This window comes from Ptychodera flava, chromosome 21 (assembly GCF_041260155.1).
Source record: "Ptychodera flava strain L36383 chromosome 21, AS_Pfla_20210202, whole genome shotgun sequence".
Classification (NCBI taxonomy): Eukaryota; Metazoa; Hemichordata; class Enteropneusta; family Ptychoderidae; genus Ptychodera; species Ptychodera flava.
The window spans coordinates 16,772,079-16,789,792 of record NC_091948.1 but is presented as its reverse complement, the minus strand read 5'-3'; the positions used below and the strand labels follow the sequence as shown (position 1 = coordinate 16,789,792).

The 17,714-nt window shown below is 35.8% G+C and overlaps 1 protein-coding gene across 8 annotated transcripts in view; it reads right to left on the bottom strand.

Annotated features, from left to right (window-relative positions):
- LOC139121571 (GRAM domain-containing protein 2B-like) overlaps positions 1-17,714 on the bottom strand; it is a 105,728-nt gene that overhangs the window by 51,201 nt on the left and 36,813 nt on the right. For 2 of the 8 annotated variants that reach the window (XM_070686592.1, XM_070686593.1), the window contains exon 1: positions 8,538-8,598. The exons of the other annotated variants lie outside the window; for them this stretch is intronic. In XM_070686592.1, the coding sequence (XP_070542693.1) occupies positions 8,538-8,560 (23 nt within the window). In that variant the 5' untranslated portion in view covers positions 8,561-8,598. Of the gene's footprint in view, positions 1-8,537; positions 8,599-17,714 lie in introns of those variants that run through there. 8 annotated transcript variants of the gene reach the window in all.

Genomic DNA, 17,714 nt, shown 5'->3' with positions numbered 1-17,714 from the left:
ACATACATGAATGAGACATGAACAAGTAATAAAAATGCTTACAAAAGTGAGTTATACAAATACTGCAACCACACTTCAAAATGATGAATATGAAAAAAATTATGTAAAAAATTATGTCAATTATTACAAACCATGAGTATACCCTTCACAACATGAACGGTAAAAGATGATACACACAGGATAGAATTACTAGAGATAGATCTCTTGACTGATAGATGAGACTGTCCAACAGTGGAGGGATACCCTTCTTTGCTATCAAAGGGATACTACTCTTCTTTGCTATATGATATGGAGATGGTAATAAACACTACTGCACCATCTCTTGCATTCTCAACATTTCAGTAAGCAGTATGTATGGTGTTCACTCTCCTGACTAGGAGAGTAAAGTACATCCACGAAGACATATACAAGTATACGCCACCGTGGACCGACGGAGACAAACAGCAAAACCACCTAACCACAAGTTTATCTCTGGGGAATAGTTTACGGACCGAAAAAACTACTCACCATGCCTTTGTCCTCCTTTTGGTACACCCTGACATTAATGGAACATATTTTCTAACCATATTTTCTACACTTCACACACAGTCATTGAATGTAAAGGGATTCAAATCAATAAACTGACACAGGTAGGTCTGAGTTGGGGCAATGTCACCAACAAGTCTGGGAACTCGCCACTACAGTATTTATGCTGTCTCTTCTGGTCATCATGTTTACTAAATTCATAAATTACACATTTGACTTGTAAAGATATCTTCAGTAGGACTAAATTTTTAATGAATATTTTCACTTAAGGTTGTCAAAACACCCACCTTATCTGCATATCAATATTTTAAGTTTTATGCACATATATTCCGTTTCACTGTCAATATTTCATTTAATTTTAATACACTCTGTATCATTGTCTACATTTCACTGAATAAATATATTTCTTCGTGCAAAATTTAATACTGCATTGAATACAATTTTTTTGTCCACCATTTTAAAGAATAATATCGCATTAAAATACTGCAGAGCACAGCAGAGGAAGACGGGCGCTTTCAGTCTAATTACTTTGTAATTGAGTATGTGGAGTCACGGATCACTGGCGTCCCTGCTTTCGCTGTGAAATGGAAATTTACATACAGACAGGCAAGGAGACACTAATCAGCTGGCAATGCCGCACTGATGTAATAGTGAATCTCGCAGCGACATAAAATCCAGACAGACTGAAAGCAGTGCACATGACATTTACCTGAAATATTGGCGAGATAAACAGCCTCCTAGCAGATAGCAATTGCTGCCTGTAGTGTGTTCCTGGGGTTGCGTGGTCTGTGTAGACTCCAACAGTGATTCAAAAGCATGGCAGAAGAGGTATGGTCTACAACTCTCAACAATATCATGACATACTTAATATTTATAAGCTTTTGTAGACTCCGTCCCACAGTGGCTATTTTCATATTCAAAGCACATACACACACACAGACTGCCTCGACTGCCAACATGACAGCTTTTAATAAAATCCCATTGCAAATCTCATAACTGGAAAAGCGTGAGAACACAATTTCAAAATCTTAATTTCGACAGACTGATTGGGTTTGACAATCCTCAGTTCTCCATCAAAACTTGCAAGTGATAGTCATGTCCTGAACACATTTGGACTAAAGTGATAATACATGCAAACATTCATCTAGTATTTGTTAATTACTTGTTTGTTTCTGTTTACGGGTCCTATTCTTGTAAAACTCATAAATCTATCAATAATTCAATCAATCAGTCAATCAATCAAGTTATCCTTTGATCTTCTTTCACACAGCTGTATACCAGACATGATCAACTTTTCAATCAACTTTCCCGTACCAGTATGACACTTGCAATGACCCATGTTTGCACCTTTAAACCTGAATGTCCAGACAAGCTTGTCCAAAGAAGGCTATCACATGATCCATGTAATGTGAAAATGAGTAAAGTTTTTAGTCTGGACTGAGAAAGGGCTCCTATCCTAACAATCAGTATTAAAACTGTTGAGTAAAACTTTTCTGGGATAAAGGTCTCACCATCATTGGCATATTTCTAAGGTACGGTAGATTGTGTTTCTCACGGGAATTGAGTTTATTGTCCTTAAATGAACTTTTGACAGTGTAGTTCTTCCCCAACTTCCTCTGTACCTGAGTGCCTTTTTACCCACAATCCATCAATCTTGTTGGACTTAAAAACAATTTCTTACCTCAATGCCTCATTGCTTAGAATACAGTAAAACACTTTGAATAAGCTACATGCTCTTTTAACGTCTATTTGGATTTTCATTGCAATTAGTAGCTAAATTCATTGAAAAAAGGATGCTAGCTAAAAAAGATGTTTTACAGTATCCCTACCTGTCAATTTGACCTTTTCCTTTCATACCCTATGTTTGTCTGTTTTACTTTATTTGCTGCTTTTGAACTCTACCTGGCATATGTGTATTGTCTGTATCAGTGCGTGTGAATGTATTTCATGCCTTTACTCCTGCAACACTTCTAGTGGTCCTACAGGCCTTACTTAAGATGGACCAAAGAAATAAAAAAATTTTCATCATTGACCAACCCCTAGTAAATTATTCAGAAAATCAAACAGTTGATGACATTGACCTAAGATGCCCTAATATCGTGTACCAATTATCGATTTCAATAATGCCATTGGCATGCATATTCAGAAGAACTGAACACGACACGCAGTTGGCTCAGTATGATGGAACATCCCTGTAGATGCAAGAATTGGAAGGCTAATTCATACAACAATAGTGCTGTTACACCAGGCACGGCACTCGCTGACTGCCTTGCAACACCCTGCAGACATTTAACCCTCCTTGACTTGTGTGTTCTGAATTGGTATATTCAAATGTAGATATAGCTGTGATACTGCTCATTAAAACGTTGCTGAGATGTTCATACCTTGTCACTAATTCTAACAGATCTGCGTATCTTGAAATTCTAGAGAATACATGGTTGCTATAGTTACATGTTGAAATTTAGTCTTCAGAATATGAAGCTCTGAATCTCTTTAATGAACCATTTGTTAAGACTTTAATGAAGCGTTTTCATTTTTAAAAGTTAACTCGGGGATCTGGGTTTGAACACAAAGCAGACCAGATCTATCTGCAAAGATGATTAAGTCTTGTAGCTTACTACAAAACAGCACACAGATGGAATTCAATACCCTGAAGTCATTCATGAACTACATATCATATGATACTTTAAGTTAGAAATGCGCCTCAAAAATGAAGACTTGAACTTTTGCTCAAAACAAAACTTTCAATCTTTTACTCACCAAATGAAGAATGAAAACCAGGTGCTACCATGCAAAGTTTGATACTACCGGTATAGAGAAACAAGTTATTTAACATTTACCTATATTCGGAAATTCAAAATGGCTGCCATTCCTGTGTTAATTCTTTGGTGAAGAATAAAATTTTTCATTTTCGATAAAAACTAAGATGGTGAAAATTTCCATCACTTCAAGAGCTTTCAAATGAGTCCACAAGTGGTAGATCAGAGAAAGAATTGAAAACAATTTCAGAGACGGAATATCTGTCCCCCAGGGTGCATTCTACTTTAACCCTTTCACCACCATGGTTTGTCCCAAATCCATTGTTTTCTATGGTAAAGTTGGACCTGTATACAGGGAACTGGGGGTGAAACGGTTAAATTGATAGCAAAGTTCAAAATGAATGGTGAAGTGTAGATGGATGGATGCACCCCAGCACTCGGCATTTTGGAGAATACATGTACATCTTATACAGCACTTGGTATGACATCTTCTTGTATTACAGGAAGATCGATTGCTGCACTGACCATGATGATGAATAGAACAAAATGAACAGATGAAGATAATTGCAAGGTTATCATGATTTTCATTTTCACTTTCTCTTTAACAATGTCAATTTATTACAAGGCCTAATTCTCAGAATATCAAGATATCTACCATGAAACATTGAAACAACACTGGCGAGGAATATTATAAAACCTTCATACATAAAAAAAATTGTAAAAATTCATCTCTGACACAGAAGGCAGTTCACAACAGAAAATATACATTATATAATATTCTTGGTAAAGAAGGCTCAAATATCACATTATTGAACTTTCCTCAGAGTGAATATTAGCTTTCTCACCAAAAGAAACGACAAGGTCAAAAGCGTTATCAATTCTGCAGAAAAAAATAATTGAATTGGATCTCATCAAGGATCAAATCAAAGGAAAAAAGGGGAAAACAATGACATTAATCCGATACCTATAATACTGATGTATCCCTTTACATCGAAATCCCCCATGGCAACTGTTGCCATGGAAACTGACATGTGACCTCCTCCCGATAAAGTACAACCAAGCAATTACTATAGTATTACTGAACTCCGTATTTATGCTAGGCGTTGACTTATTTCAATGAAATATTGTATATATGAACAAACCATCATATCATTTTTTTAATATCACCAAACATATTAAAGTTTGAAAAATTCTTCTCATTTTCCATAATAAGATATTTCATTGAATAAAAAACTTCATATCCTTACAAACGTGATATATAGGCTCCGAACAACACCAGCTGTTGAAAGATTTATTCTTGATGAATATCATCTGGTTAATAATTACATGCAGTGAGTTGACCCTGTCAAGTGTTTCATTTAAAGTTGTAGGGGAATGAGTTCAGAGTTCATTGTTTTGCCAGTTAATGATCAGAATATGTTTGTTGGTGCCTCTTTATCCAAAAGCAATACCTTATATACGGTATCTTGAAAGTAATTCCAGGAAACCCCAGAAACAGTGTTTAGGACACTTAGACTTTTAAAATACTTTTGATGCCTGCTGCTTCGGTTGACTTTGTAGCCAATGTAGTTGTTACACTATTGCTTTCATGAAAATCCAGAATTTGATTATTCCCATAGAATGAGCACAGGTTATGGTGTGGCCACATTAAAATTTCACTTAGATTTTAGGTAATTTATTTATCAAATCCAAAAATGTCCACAATGATGCAAATCACACCCCACCCCCCCCACCCCCCCCCACCCCCCAATATTTATTCCAGATTGTGCAAAAGATTTTCCATCCTCTGAAGCCCTTGAGGAAAGTTTGAGCAAAACATTTTAATACTTTCTGTATTGAGGTATCTTGTATCTTGCTCTAATACCAGACTAGTATAAAATTTCTTGCCAGACTGTGGTCATACCTGACCTGAAAATCAAGACAGATATCATCTGCTATCTCACACTCATAGCTTATTCAGGATGTGGTCTTTGAGTGAGAAATTGGATCACGCATAACTTCCAACCCCTGGGAGTTAATTCTCCACAATCTGTCACTGTTGATATAGTGACGTGTTGGATGTTTGGTTCTCATATCGTACCCTATCATTGTCTACTCTTAGGTGTGTATCAGTACATTTCAATATAAAAACATGATATTTAACTTCAGCAGTGAAATTAATTTACATATCAAGGTGTGAATCACAGCACTGATTAAGCATTAGGTCTTACTTATGTTCAATAATGCTTCTCGAAGTAATAAGTTTTCACTGAATCATATTAAAGGTGGCTTTAAGGTAGAATGCACCTCAACGACAGATATTCCAGCTTTCAAATGTTATTAATTCTGTTCTGGTCTACCACTTGTGGGAACTCATTTTAAAGCTCTTGGTGTAAGGAAAGTTGTCACTGTCTTAGTCCTTTTTCAATCGAAAATTTTATTTTTCCCATAAGTTAACACAGGAACAGCGGCCATTTTGAATTTTGAATATCAGGAAATCTTAGGTAATTGTCTCTCTAGTTCCAAATTTTGGATGGTGACCCCTGATTTCTATTCTTGGTTTGGTAAATGTTCGAAAGTTTCACTGAGGAAGGTTTGAGCAAAAGTTTAAATCTTTTACTTTCAAGGCGCATACTACCTTCAAAATAGAAAATATGTGCAAAAACTGTAGAAACCTGCCTTCTGCAATTATTAAGCAGATACTGCAGGGTTTTATTGGTATATTAATCAAACAGAATTCACTATATTTAATTCAAAATCTGTCACAATTTTATAAGAAGTGAAAGAATTGGTCCTTTGTTTTAAATTACTAAATATTACAAACAGACTGCTGCAAAGAGGACCCTCAATGAATATGAAAAGAGTTACCATGCTACTCATAAAGGCCATTATTTCAAATCATTGGCATCCCTAGGCAGAAGTTGACTGACCAATACAAATACTCAAGATGACATTGTTATCTTGAAATCTTCTAAAAACAATCCATTTGCAAAGATAAGAGCAAATTTGCAAAATTGACGGGACAGCACAAAGTCAAAGATGCCACAAGATGTTGACTACAGGTCGCCTTGCCGTGCTCGATAGTGAGAACGTCAAATGAAGGAATCAATGTTCCAGATGATGGTTTAATCATATTTATATTCTAATAACTTATACCTACAGTAGTGTGCACTTCAAAACTTCAAAAGTTTTCAGCTTTTGAACCATCACCTTTAAAAATTAAGAATAAAACTAGAGAGTTACCATCAACATTGGAGGAACAAATTTCCCACATTTCACTGACATTTGAAATTTAACATAGCCCGTATCCTTATCTTAACTCTATAAGCAAAATTCAACTTTGATTTTTACAAAACCAAGATCTCTCCAGAAGGGACATTCTACCAGGCACCTTTGACATCAGTAATCTAGTGGTAAACATAAGTGTAAATTCCCATCTGAAGAAAAACATCACTCATTTACATATTTGACAGTTGTTTCTAATTATAGTAATTTTTACGTCCGGTGAGAAAGTTTGCTAATCCAACGGTAATACACATTGTACCTTTTTTAACCTTGAATATTTCAATTCCACTGGGATTTCTGGATTAGCACTCATTTATGCATTTTGTTCATATGTTACAAAAGCTGTACTGCAAATTGAAAATTTTTCTATTTTCCAAAATTTACACCATGACCTGCTCAAGTCTTTGTTGAAAACAGTAATAGATTTTTATGTACACGAGGGGGTTTCAGTACATTTATGGCTTTCCATGAATCACAAACCAACCGTGTGGTCTATACAGCATTACAACAATGTGTTGAAAGGATGTGGACAGGAGTCACAATAGCAGACTATGGAACAGGTTGTCTCTCACTGGAATGTTTTTGAGATTTCAATGAGTGCAAACCCTGCGACATATCACCAACAGGAGCATCATTTAACATTGCTGGGGATTCGCACCAATTGTTCTAAAATTTGAGGCATCAGTGAGAATTATCAATTAGCAGAAGCATTAATAATTCATGATGCGTATTAAACCACTTGCAATTACGAAAGTATCCAATTATTCTGAACAATGGCACGCATTCATATCTGACGAAAAATTAGCATGTGAGAGCTCATGAGATCTGAGCCTGCAGTGGATTTTCCAACTCACTTTTAGATATTGATCATTTTTCAGTAGTTACCACTGAATCAGAAAAAATGTGCAATCTTTTGCCAGTTTTATTACAATGGGATGTTATGAATCATCAATCAACATTTAACTGTGCAATTTACAGTGATTTTTTCAATTACTATAGGACAATACATGGCAACTAATTACTGGACATAGGAACAATAGAATGGTTTGAAAAACCAACCACATACATTGTGCATCAAAATCATATTGTAAATATTAAACTGCAAATCAAACAAGATTTTCACTGAAATCTATCGTGAATTTCATTGTAGTGCAATGAAAACAAAGAATTTGTATGACATATTATTTGTTGCTACTGCATTTCAAACATTTAGAAATGTAGTAACTGACATCGTCAGTTTGTCAACGTTCTGACTGTCATCCACTCCAGTTGTCTGGTACAGTTCTCGATCAGTCTTATCACAAACAATGTATAATTACAATTGTAGAGCTTGGAAATGTCAAAGCTAGAAACAATATTTTGGTTTTAAAGTATTTGCAAACCAAAGAAATTTGTAGATCTAATCAACTCCACTCTCAATATGCATGAACAAGAGACATTTTCAAATGCAAAATACACAAAATACCTGTCATTTTTATTGTCTTCCCTTTCCTGTGACACCTTTCCTGTAAATATCATTATCCTCAAGGCAAATGTTTGCTAGTTCTGCTTTGGCAAATGTATGATGAATGAACTTTGCCCTCAATATATGTACACTGTACCTATAGTCAGCCACTACTGCAGCCATATCTAATGGACGAACTACAAACCGTTTCTATATACACGTTCCCTCTGTCTCTCTCTCAGCTCCATTTAAAAAGATTTCAACTCTTTGATTTCTGTAGACAAGTGTGGCACTGCTCTCATTAATTTCATGCATCACAGTCACAACAATCAGTAACTGTATAAGCACAGTACAATGGAACACTATGAAAATCACTTAGGGGTTCCCATGCTCAGTTACACCTGGCAATTTTTGCAGGACAAAGTCATCTAACACTGAAATGATACTTTTCTCTCTGGTTTCAGATAAGACCATGGTTTGGAGATAGTGATCTAAGAACTGCACAGATAATGCACAGATAGAAGTCAAATCTGAAGATCACTCACCTGTTTCTCTGTTTGGTAGACATAACATAATAATGACTAAGCTAGGGAGGCACAAACCATGTGACACCAAATCCATCATCAAATTATTGAAATATGATAATGTCACATGTCTACTTGCCCCGCAGACTTAAAACCAGACGTCAGTGGTATATCTTCAGCCTAGACACTAAACTATGACTGATTACCACAAACATACTTTGGTTGAAAATTGAAAGACTTCAATGACGAGCATTTTAATTGTTAATTTTCAATCAGGATTTTGTGAGAAGCTTTAAAATCACTTTGATATACTTATTGTGATACGATTATAAGATCTTACAAGAGCATCGACAAAAACCAAGCAATTGTACCCGTGACGGACCTGAGTAGCGATATATTCAGTCACAGCCTAGTGAAATACAGGAGAATTCAGGTACCCAATATGCAAAAATGCATTGTCTACATGTATAAACAACAACGTACTCACACCATCACGTGCACTGGCTGAATCTAACATTAATGTAAACTTGTGATACAGATCAGAATACCTCCAGGGAGATAAATGCTCTGCGTTCTCATCTGTCACAGAATTAAAATGATGTAGTTTAATGCGTATTTCCAGAATTCAGCCGATAAACTGTAACATTATATATCAGCTCTCAGTGCTGCTCTGATAATGTGAAATATTTAGTTTCACATTTTCACTTCTCCTTGGACATTACTGCTTTCAAAAAACATGAAACCATTACAAAACAACAAGTCATTTAATGAGAGCGAAAAAGACGATGATTAATATACTAATCATCTTGATGATTTTTCATGCCTTTATGAAAATATAATTATATCATCATGGAAATACAAGGTTTATTGTTTTTGGACTGTCACTGAATATTTACACCAATCAGTCATCTCTGAAAAGCACTGAGGCATGAATCCTGCCCAACATCACTTTCCACTTTTCATTTTCAGAATGCAATGTCATTAACGCTGCAGAGTTAATTTACCTATAACAAAGAGAAAACCATTTTTCATTTTCAAGGTAACAAACACACAACTTACTCATTTGTCCTTGAATAATTAAGGCTTACAGTGTTTGTCACTGTTTGTTTGGAGTGGTTTCCATGGTAACACCATCCGCTACAATTCATTGCCAAAGAAGAGCGCAAGCTATCATCTAGAGTGTGGATTTCTTCTCAAAACAACAGGGCATGTTTTTAACACTGAGTGATTCAAGCCGGTGAAACTGCTTGTGAAACGCCAGTATTTACTGATGTATGCTCTATCTTTAATACAAATTTTCCTGCCATTTGTAACCACATATCTAATGCTCCTTTGCTGCTTCAGTGTTCAATTCTGGGTGATACAGGAACATTTGCATCTACCTGATGATATTTGCTGACACTGTGGTCACCTGTGGCACACATCGCAACAAGCTGCTTAATGATACACACATGCCACTTCTATACCATTAAAGACATTTCGCTACCATTCCTAATTCCAACAATGCTATGCATCCATCACTACACCAAAAGTTTGTTACAGTATTTCCTTGATCAAGATCAGCCAGAAATAAAAGTTGGTTTGGTGACACAAATATTAAAAAAATATAGAAAATGGAACCTGCACTTCCAGCAAAAGGCAAATCACAATGTTGTTCATGTAGCTGTGTCATGATTTGTGTCAGGGTGTTTTGTACCATATGTAATATACCCTGCAGGGCAGCTGAAAATATGCAAGAACATAAGATCCATGAAGATCAGAAACTTGAGACAAAGCAATTGAACAAGAATATCTTACAATTTATAAAAAAAAATACACAATCATCGACTATGAAAATTTTCTTTGCACCTTACCAAAACTTTCAAACTCTACTCTGAGTTCGGCCAGGTCAGATCTATTATGGTCTAATATTATAACTACCACCAGTTATACAAAGTTTATTTACGAACTGACATCAAATTTTTTTCTTCAGTAGTTTTAACTTTAAAGCTTTCTTATCACAATACCTTTGTTAGTTTTCTGGGGAATATTTCAGTTGTAGCCAGAGAGTACTGCACTAAAAAGGAACACTTGTTGTCTGGTAAAGTTCTGCCAGACAATACACATACATCATGCAGTTATTAGAAATCCTATATCAAAACAATACAAATGCACTAGTCTTTTCAACAACAACATTCATTTCATGCCTTAGTGAGATTGTAACTGGCAGGCCATGGGAGAACTGGGTGGTGTGAAGATTCTGAAATGCCCTGTTCAAGAAACAAAAGAACTATGAAGGATGTTCATAGAGGGCAGTATGTAATGGCTGGCCCATGATCCCAGCTGTTCAGAGGAAGGACAACAAAAACATGCGAGTCTCTTCTGGATAATGTCATTTCACTGATTTCTCCAAATTGATCCAAAAATTACAAAAACAAAGTAATCTACATCTGACTAGGTTATGTCAACCTTGATATTTTGTACAATCAAGAAATCACATGTATTTTCAAAAAAATATATCCCACTTTTATAGTAAAATGACTTTCGCATAATGATTTGAATTCATTTTGTCAATACCTCTGTAGAGCAAATATTGTATCAACCTTTTCCACATGTGTACTTGTACAAACACTCCAAAATAGAGGTCTGGGGTACAAAGTCTGATCTGGAGCCCACAACAGAAAAGGAGGTCATCTGGTAGAGAGGTATGTATATTTACATTTTATTTGAGATAATCCTATGGCAAAATAAGTATATCTTAATATTTTGTACAGTTGGGTAATAGGTCACACTTGAAGATACGATTGCATTGACTAAAGGGGAAAATTCAGGTAAAAGTCACTTTGAAAATTACTTTTGCAAGTACTTATTGGACAATAAGTCACCACAGAAGATATGATGATCATACATGTACCTGCAGCAAGGGAAATCCTGGTGCTGCATATCTCAAAAACCTTTGTTTATTCATTCAACGTACACCTTTGGAATTTCGAATCACCGCAAACTATCAGCTGATAGTTTCAGCCAATCAGTGAGTTGTTGCACAAAGGTGATATGTACACAGGCCCATTCACAAGGACAATAGTGTCACTGCCTACTCAGGAAGCCAGGCCTACATATCATATACACCATGCGTACGTCATGCCTACATGATGTATGCATACATACATCAGGCATCAATGCCTAATAACGATAAATATGTACACTGCCTCAGGGAAAGTCATCGGTTTTCAATCTCTACAAGATTAAGAAAAACATTTACAAAGGATACAATACAGCCCAACAGCTCAACTTGTAAGGAAAAGAAGTAAGCATAAAAATTATAATAAATGACTTGTGTGTTCTCAGTTAAGACTACAGTGATCTGCCACTGACATATCAAAGTTTACTTTCACAGAAGAAAATTTTATTACTTTTACATATTCTTATTTGAGGGCTGATGTCAAGTGATTGAGATTCAAAGACTACTTTGGGTTCGGAAATGTCACAAGTCACAAGGATCAGTCTCGAACACCTGTTCAGCAACTGTCTTGCAGTTTGGTATCGCCATCATGTTGCAATCGATACTGTCAGTAGCCGGGCATTTTGGGATCCAGGTTTCCTAGGCCCGCTTCTTCGGTTATTTTTTCATAAGCTTATACAAACAAACATGTCTTACCCCGAATGTGTAAAATGGAACATTCACATGCCAGCGAACTCAATTACACATAAATCAACATATGTGTTTCAAAATTATATGTACACAGCTTGTGACCTTTCAAGAATTGTCAATTCTAAATGTTTGCTTATTTGGATTGGTGTATATTGCTGTCTTTTCATTTTTCATGACGAGAAAATATCCATAAAACAGAAGATCAACACAACTTTCTGTACGCCATAGCTTAATTTGTCAACATGCTACCATAGACTAAAAAATAAAAGAGTTTAAAAGTAACAAGGGATAAATATCAACTGAGTTTACTCTTGGGACATCGCTGATAATTGCACTACACAAGGTAACGGGGAAATGAAAAGCAAATATTTTATCAGATTCTGAAATGTGCCATGTTATATTATCAAACCAATACTGTGATCTGAAATGGCAATTAAACTCAACAAAGGATCACCAAATACGAGTCTTCTTTGATTTCAGAAGTCAATTTTACAACATCCCTTGCTTCGACTGAACCACTGAAAACAATTGTTGAGAGAGAAAAAACAGACTCTGGTTGAAAGGTATCTTCAATTAAAGATGTTTAATTGCATAGCAATTTCAGGAAGGCGGTCAGATTGGCTTTGAAATAAAACAAACACAGGGTTGATTTTTTTTTCTAACTAACACCTTTGTGATAATGAATCAGCAGAGCTGTGGACTTGTTTTAGAGACCGTGATGGCAACAATGGTTCTTATGAATAAAATCATTATTATTACTCTCTCAACAGATCGCCCCTCACCTAATTGGCATTTTCTCTTTTGTTTGAGTGTGTTTAACTATGACAATAAAACTTAAACATTTTGCATGTATTTCATTGCATCTCTCCTCATGTTCACCAAAATAACAAAACACGGAATATGAAATCGTTTTGTTCTTTTTCTGTTAAAAAAAATCCACGGCAAGGGATACAAACCATTGATAACAAAGCTCAGAAAATTGCAGAAGTTTGCTAAGATTTTAAAAAACGAAAGATAAAGAAACATAAGCAAACAATTGTACATTCTTAATACTTGATTTACATTCAGTTGGGATTTCAAAGTCTATTCATAGGAGCAGTTGTCATACAATAGGATACGGACAAGCTATAAAGGTGGAAGTGATGTATTTGAGAAAATCAACAGGTGGTTATGATCCACTGAATCAAACACTTCATTATTTCTATGGTTTCTATTGCTGGCGTCATAAATATGACAGTCCCTGTACATGTACAGTTTGCTGACAGTCAATCTGAACACTGGTCTCTTTCACTGACTGAAATATGCCAATCTATCATCAATGAGTATCTTTTATGATTCTTTCAGATATTAAACATCAATGTCAATTCTCATCATAGACTTGACCTTAAAATTCAATCCCAAAAAAGTTATCTGGTTTAAACCAAATGTGTTGCTTTAAATTCAGTCCACACTGAACTTGAATTTTGTGTTCAATGAGATACAGGGTTGTGTTGAGCAGAACTTAGCAAATATCTTAGCCGAGTGATACCTGGTTTTATTCACTATACCTTGGTAAATGTGAAGTGCTGTTGAAAATTACATTAAACGCAGAGGTTTGCTTAATAATTCTTGTGATAAATTTTCACATATTTTAAAGAAATAATGCTTTTTTCTTTCCTAGCCTACCAAAATCATAATGTACACTGCGGTATTCCTGGAAAAAATTTATCTTCTCTTTCACCCATTTTCCAAATAACAATAAACAAAAAACATTTGTATGTACGAAACCATCTCCAAGATTAATTTCCTTGATATGGTATTATCAAGAAGCTGCTTAAATGTCATATACACATAGAGAGCAAAAACAATATTGGCCGGTATCCTGTCATGTGACTTCATAGAAATTCAAGAGATTTACAAAATCTCACTCAATCAAAGGGGACACTTCCTCTTTGGTGTCATTTTCTTGTATACTTGTGACCTTTGACCTCTGTGTGTGCACAATGCAAGACCTAGCCTGCCAGAATTGCAACCTTTTTTCCTGTTTTGCATTTGAAGTATGTAAAGAGATTGCCATTCTCATGTTTTATGCATTAGAAATAGATGAAAACCTTTCAGTCGAGATGTTATAGTTAAACCCTTGCAACAAGCAGGTCTTAATTTGTGAATGGTGTAAAATGGTACTTTTGTTCAAGAATGATCTATCAGTATCAAATTTCTGTCTTTTGACAGAGTTGGACATACTGATTTGCCTCCATGACAACCTTCCAATAACAACTGAGTCTGTTGTGTAAGATTACAGTCCATTCGCAAATTTTCCAATGCAAAGATTCTAGTGGACATTACATCACATGATATACAAACGAATACAAACAATACATTGGTGAATGGAAAGTGCAACATATTATTCATATTTTAGTTGTCTGCATTTTTTGTGTAAAAAAGTGTGCATTTTTAATTTGTACATTATATTTGACTGCTTTGTGCATAGAACTGATACACCATGGTGAGACATAGACGTAGTCTGCGTGTCTATGCACATTCCTCTACCAAGTGGGGAGACTGTAAGACACTACGACCCCTAGACACTATATTTTGAAACCAGCAGCAGTTTTCTTTGGTTTGATTTATATTTCCATGCTAAAGGCTGAATTCAGGCAAAAAATAATCAATCATGTTAAATCATGTCTACAACATTGCTGGCAGTACATCCGAATGAGAATCACGAGAATCACGTCACCACCATGATTTATTCCAGACAGTGCAGTCTTTTTTCACATCTACCATGAAATATGCTGAATGTGCACACTGCACCAATGTCTTAAGTAACACTCATAACTCATTAGCGCAGGAAACACAGCCAAAGCTGATGTCATGGCATTCCTTATTGCGTGGATCCTGCCGTGATGCCGGACCGCGCAACCTGTAATTGCCGGCTGCTTGCAACTTTGCCACATTCAACATTCTTTGTGCACTTGGCACAATACAGGGCGAGACCCAAGTGTAGGTTCAAGGTCTGGCAGCAGTATAAATTTTAGATCTCAGGATCAACTTGAAGGTTCTCATACTGATTACAGTAAGTAAAACCAAGCATCAACTTCAATGGTAACCAAACACACAATAATAATTATTTCAGGTCTGAGTTAACAGCCCTTAAAACATTCCAGCAAGTGTTATAATGTCCCTTTATACAAAACTCCTCTTTTCACTTAAAGAATTTTCAAATGAAGCTTTTGATCATTGAAATAAAGAATTCATTTAATTTCAGATAATATATGAATATCAGTGACTTTCCTTCGTAAGCCATACCCATTGTGGTGGTGGGTAAAGTTTGCTTAAGGTAGTATGCGCCTTGAAAGTGAAAGACTTTTCACTTTTGCTCAAACTTTCCTCAATGAAACTTTCAACCATTCTCTTACCAAATCAGGAATAAAAATCAGGGGTCACATTCCAAAGTCTGGAATGAGACAAAAAAAAATTACCTCACATTTATCTAAATTTGAAATTCAAAATGGCCACCATCCCTTTGTTAACTTATGAAGAAAAATATGATTTTTGATTTTTGAATAACTAACACAGTGAAAGTTTTTCTTACTCTGAACAATGAGCCCTCACAAAGCAGAAGTAGTGCTAAACATTCCTACGGCCTTAAAGTCAGTAAACTTTCCATTCTGCTCCAGCCAACCTCTAGGTAATGATGCTCTTTACTGATAATAAGTGTATACGCAGGACTTGTGAACAGTGGGCCGTGGCAGAGCTGGACTTTGTAAATTTTGGGCCAGGACCAAAAATGGAACAGACAGAATAGAGCATATTCACCAATCCAGCACTGTTGTGTACAATTCTAAGCAGAGATATACAACTGAACAAGACACCATTCTTTCCATTTTTAGCACAAAACAATGACTATTATTCTATCGACTTTCTCTTTGCACACGGGGATAATATCCAAAATACCCATGAAAGTACCGGTAGGTGTGTACGGATATACAATTCAACTTTCTGGAACGAGTACACGCATGTCGAATTCTTACAGGTCAAAAGTCATAGCATTATTCTTTAGAAAGCTTTTTAATTTATTACAAACGATCACTATTCTGTAATGTAAACAAACTACTAAAGGAGAAATTGCATCATTCTATGATACTGTACGGTACGTGTACTGCTGAATTGGTATGCTGCCCAGAATTACATAGCCAGCCAGTTGAAAAGCAAAATAAAGGCAAAGTACTATAAAACATTTTGAATTGGCTGCATGCTCTTTTGGCATTTTCAGACATTCATTGCAATCAGCAGGGTTTTAATTTATCTTTTTGCTAAATAAGTGGCATCTATAACTAACAAATGGACAGATTTAGTCAAATTTGCTAAAAATAGGTGCTAGCTAAAAAGACAGGTTTTACAGTGTCTTCCACCAACTATTTAACAGAGACCATGTTGAAATTGTTTCCACGACTTGACTAGATCACTCAATCAATGCCTTCAATAAATTTGCTAGGAGACTGACATGAATACCAATACAATATAATAGATCCTCTTCTAATGTTCAATGAATACAGTAACAAACAAATAAAGTATACCCTTTGAAGAATATCAATTCCATCCAATTCACTGCGTGAGATTTGTACCTCTCACTGCTATTTGTAGGTACACAGGTCCACCTTGCTGTGATAGAATTATAGGACTAAATATATTACATGGAGGTAAAAAAAGTTTGGCTTTATCAAAGTTAAGAGAACCGGAGTCTGAAACCTTTAATAAAGTGACTACTAGTCTATATTGGCCAGAAATCTGTAGAAAATTCACAATCCACGTATCTGAGCTCATGAATACGGGCATGCATATAAATCTATGTTTACCCTGCATATAATGCATGTCATTTTTGGCTGATGTTATGTGAATATGTACACAGACATAGACAAAAAGTGAACAAAATTTAACTTCAGCAAGAGGCCACTAAAACAATTTCACTTCTCTTTATTGGGCTGTCTGTGACCTCTCAAGGAGGAATACAGTAGTCTTGCCTTCGCCCATGACATAAGGGACAGGTTCATTTCTCTGGAGGGGGGACTAGCCCCTGCTAATTAATGAGACATCCCTCAGGGGCCCTCAGTTTATTTGTGGCCTGAGAAGATTACGTTTCAGTTCATGGCTTTATAAATAGCCTGTACCATTCAGGGGAAAGACTTTCCACTGAATCAATATCAGCAGACAATTACCTACTTTACATGTTAATGGCTAGACTTGCACATTGTTTGCTTTGACTGTGTGGTTCAAAGTCGCTTAGAATATATTATTGTTCTAACTGTTTGCAGCAGGGGTTTCTAAATGATTCATGAATTGGTTACGCAACTTGCCACTTACTGACGTCATCAATCTGTTGTGTTCTGTTGTTAGCAACAGTTTGTACTGCAAGTGTAAATACTGATGTGGTGCAATAGATTTCACTTAAAAAAAAGGACGCTGACATATTCATAACATCAACTTGATCAAGGACTCATTTATGGCATCTTTATCTCTCGTTATATTAACGCCAGTGTGTGGCTCACTCTGCCACTCACTCTGCCATTCAAACAAGACTGAAGAAA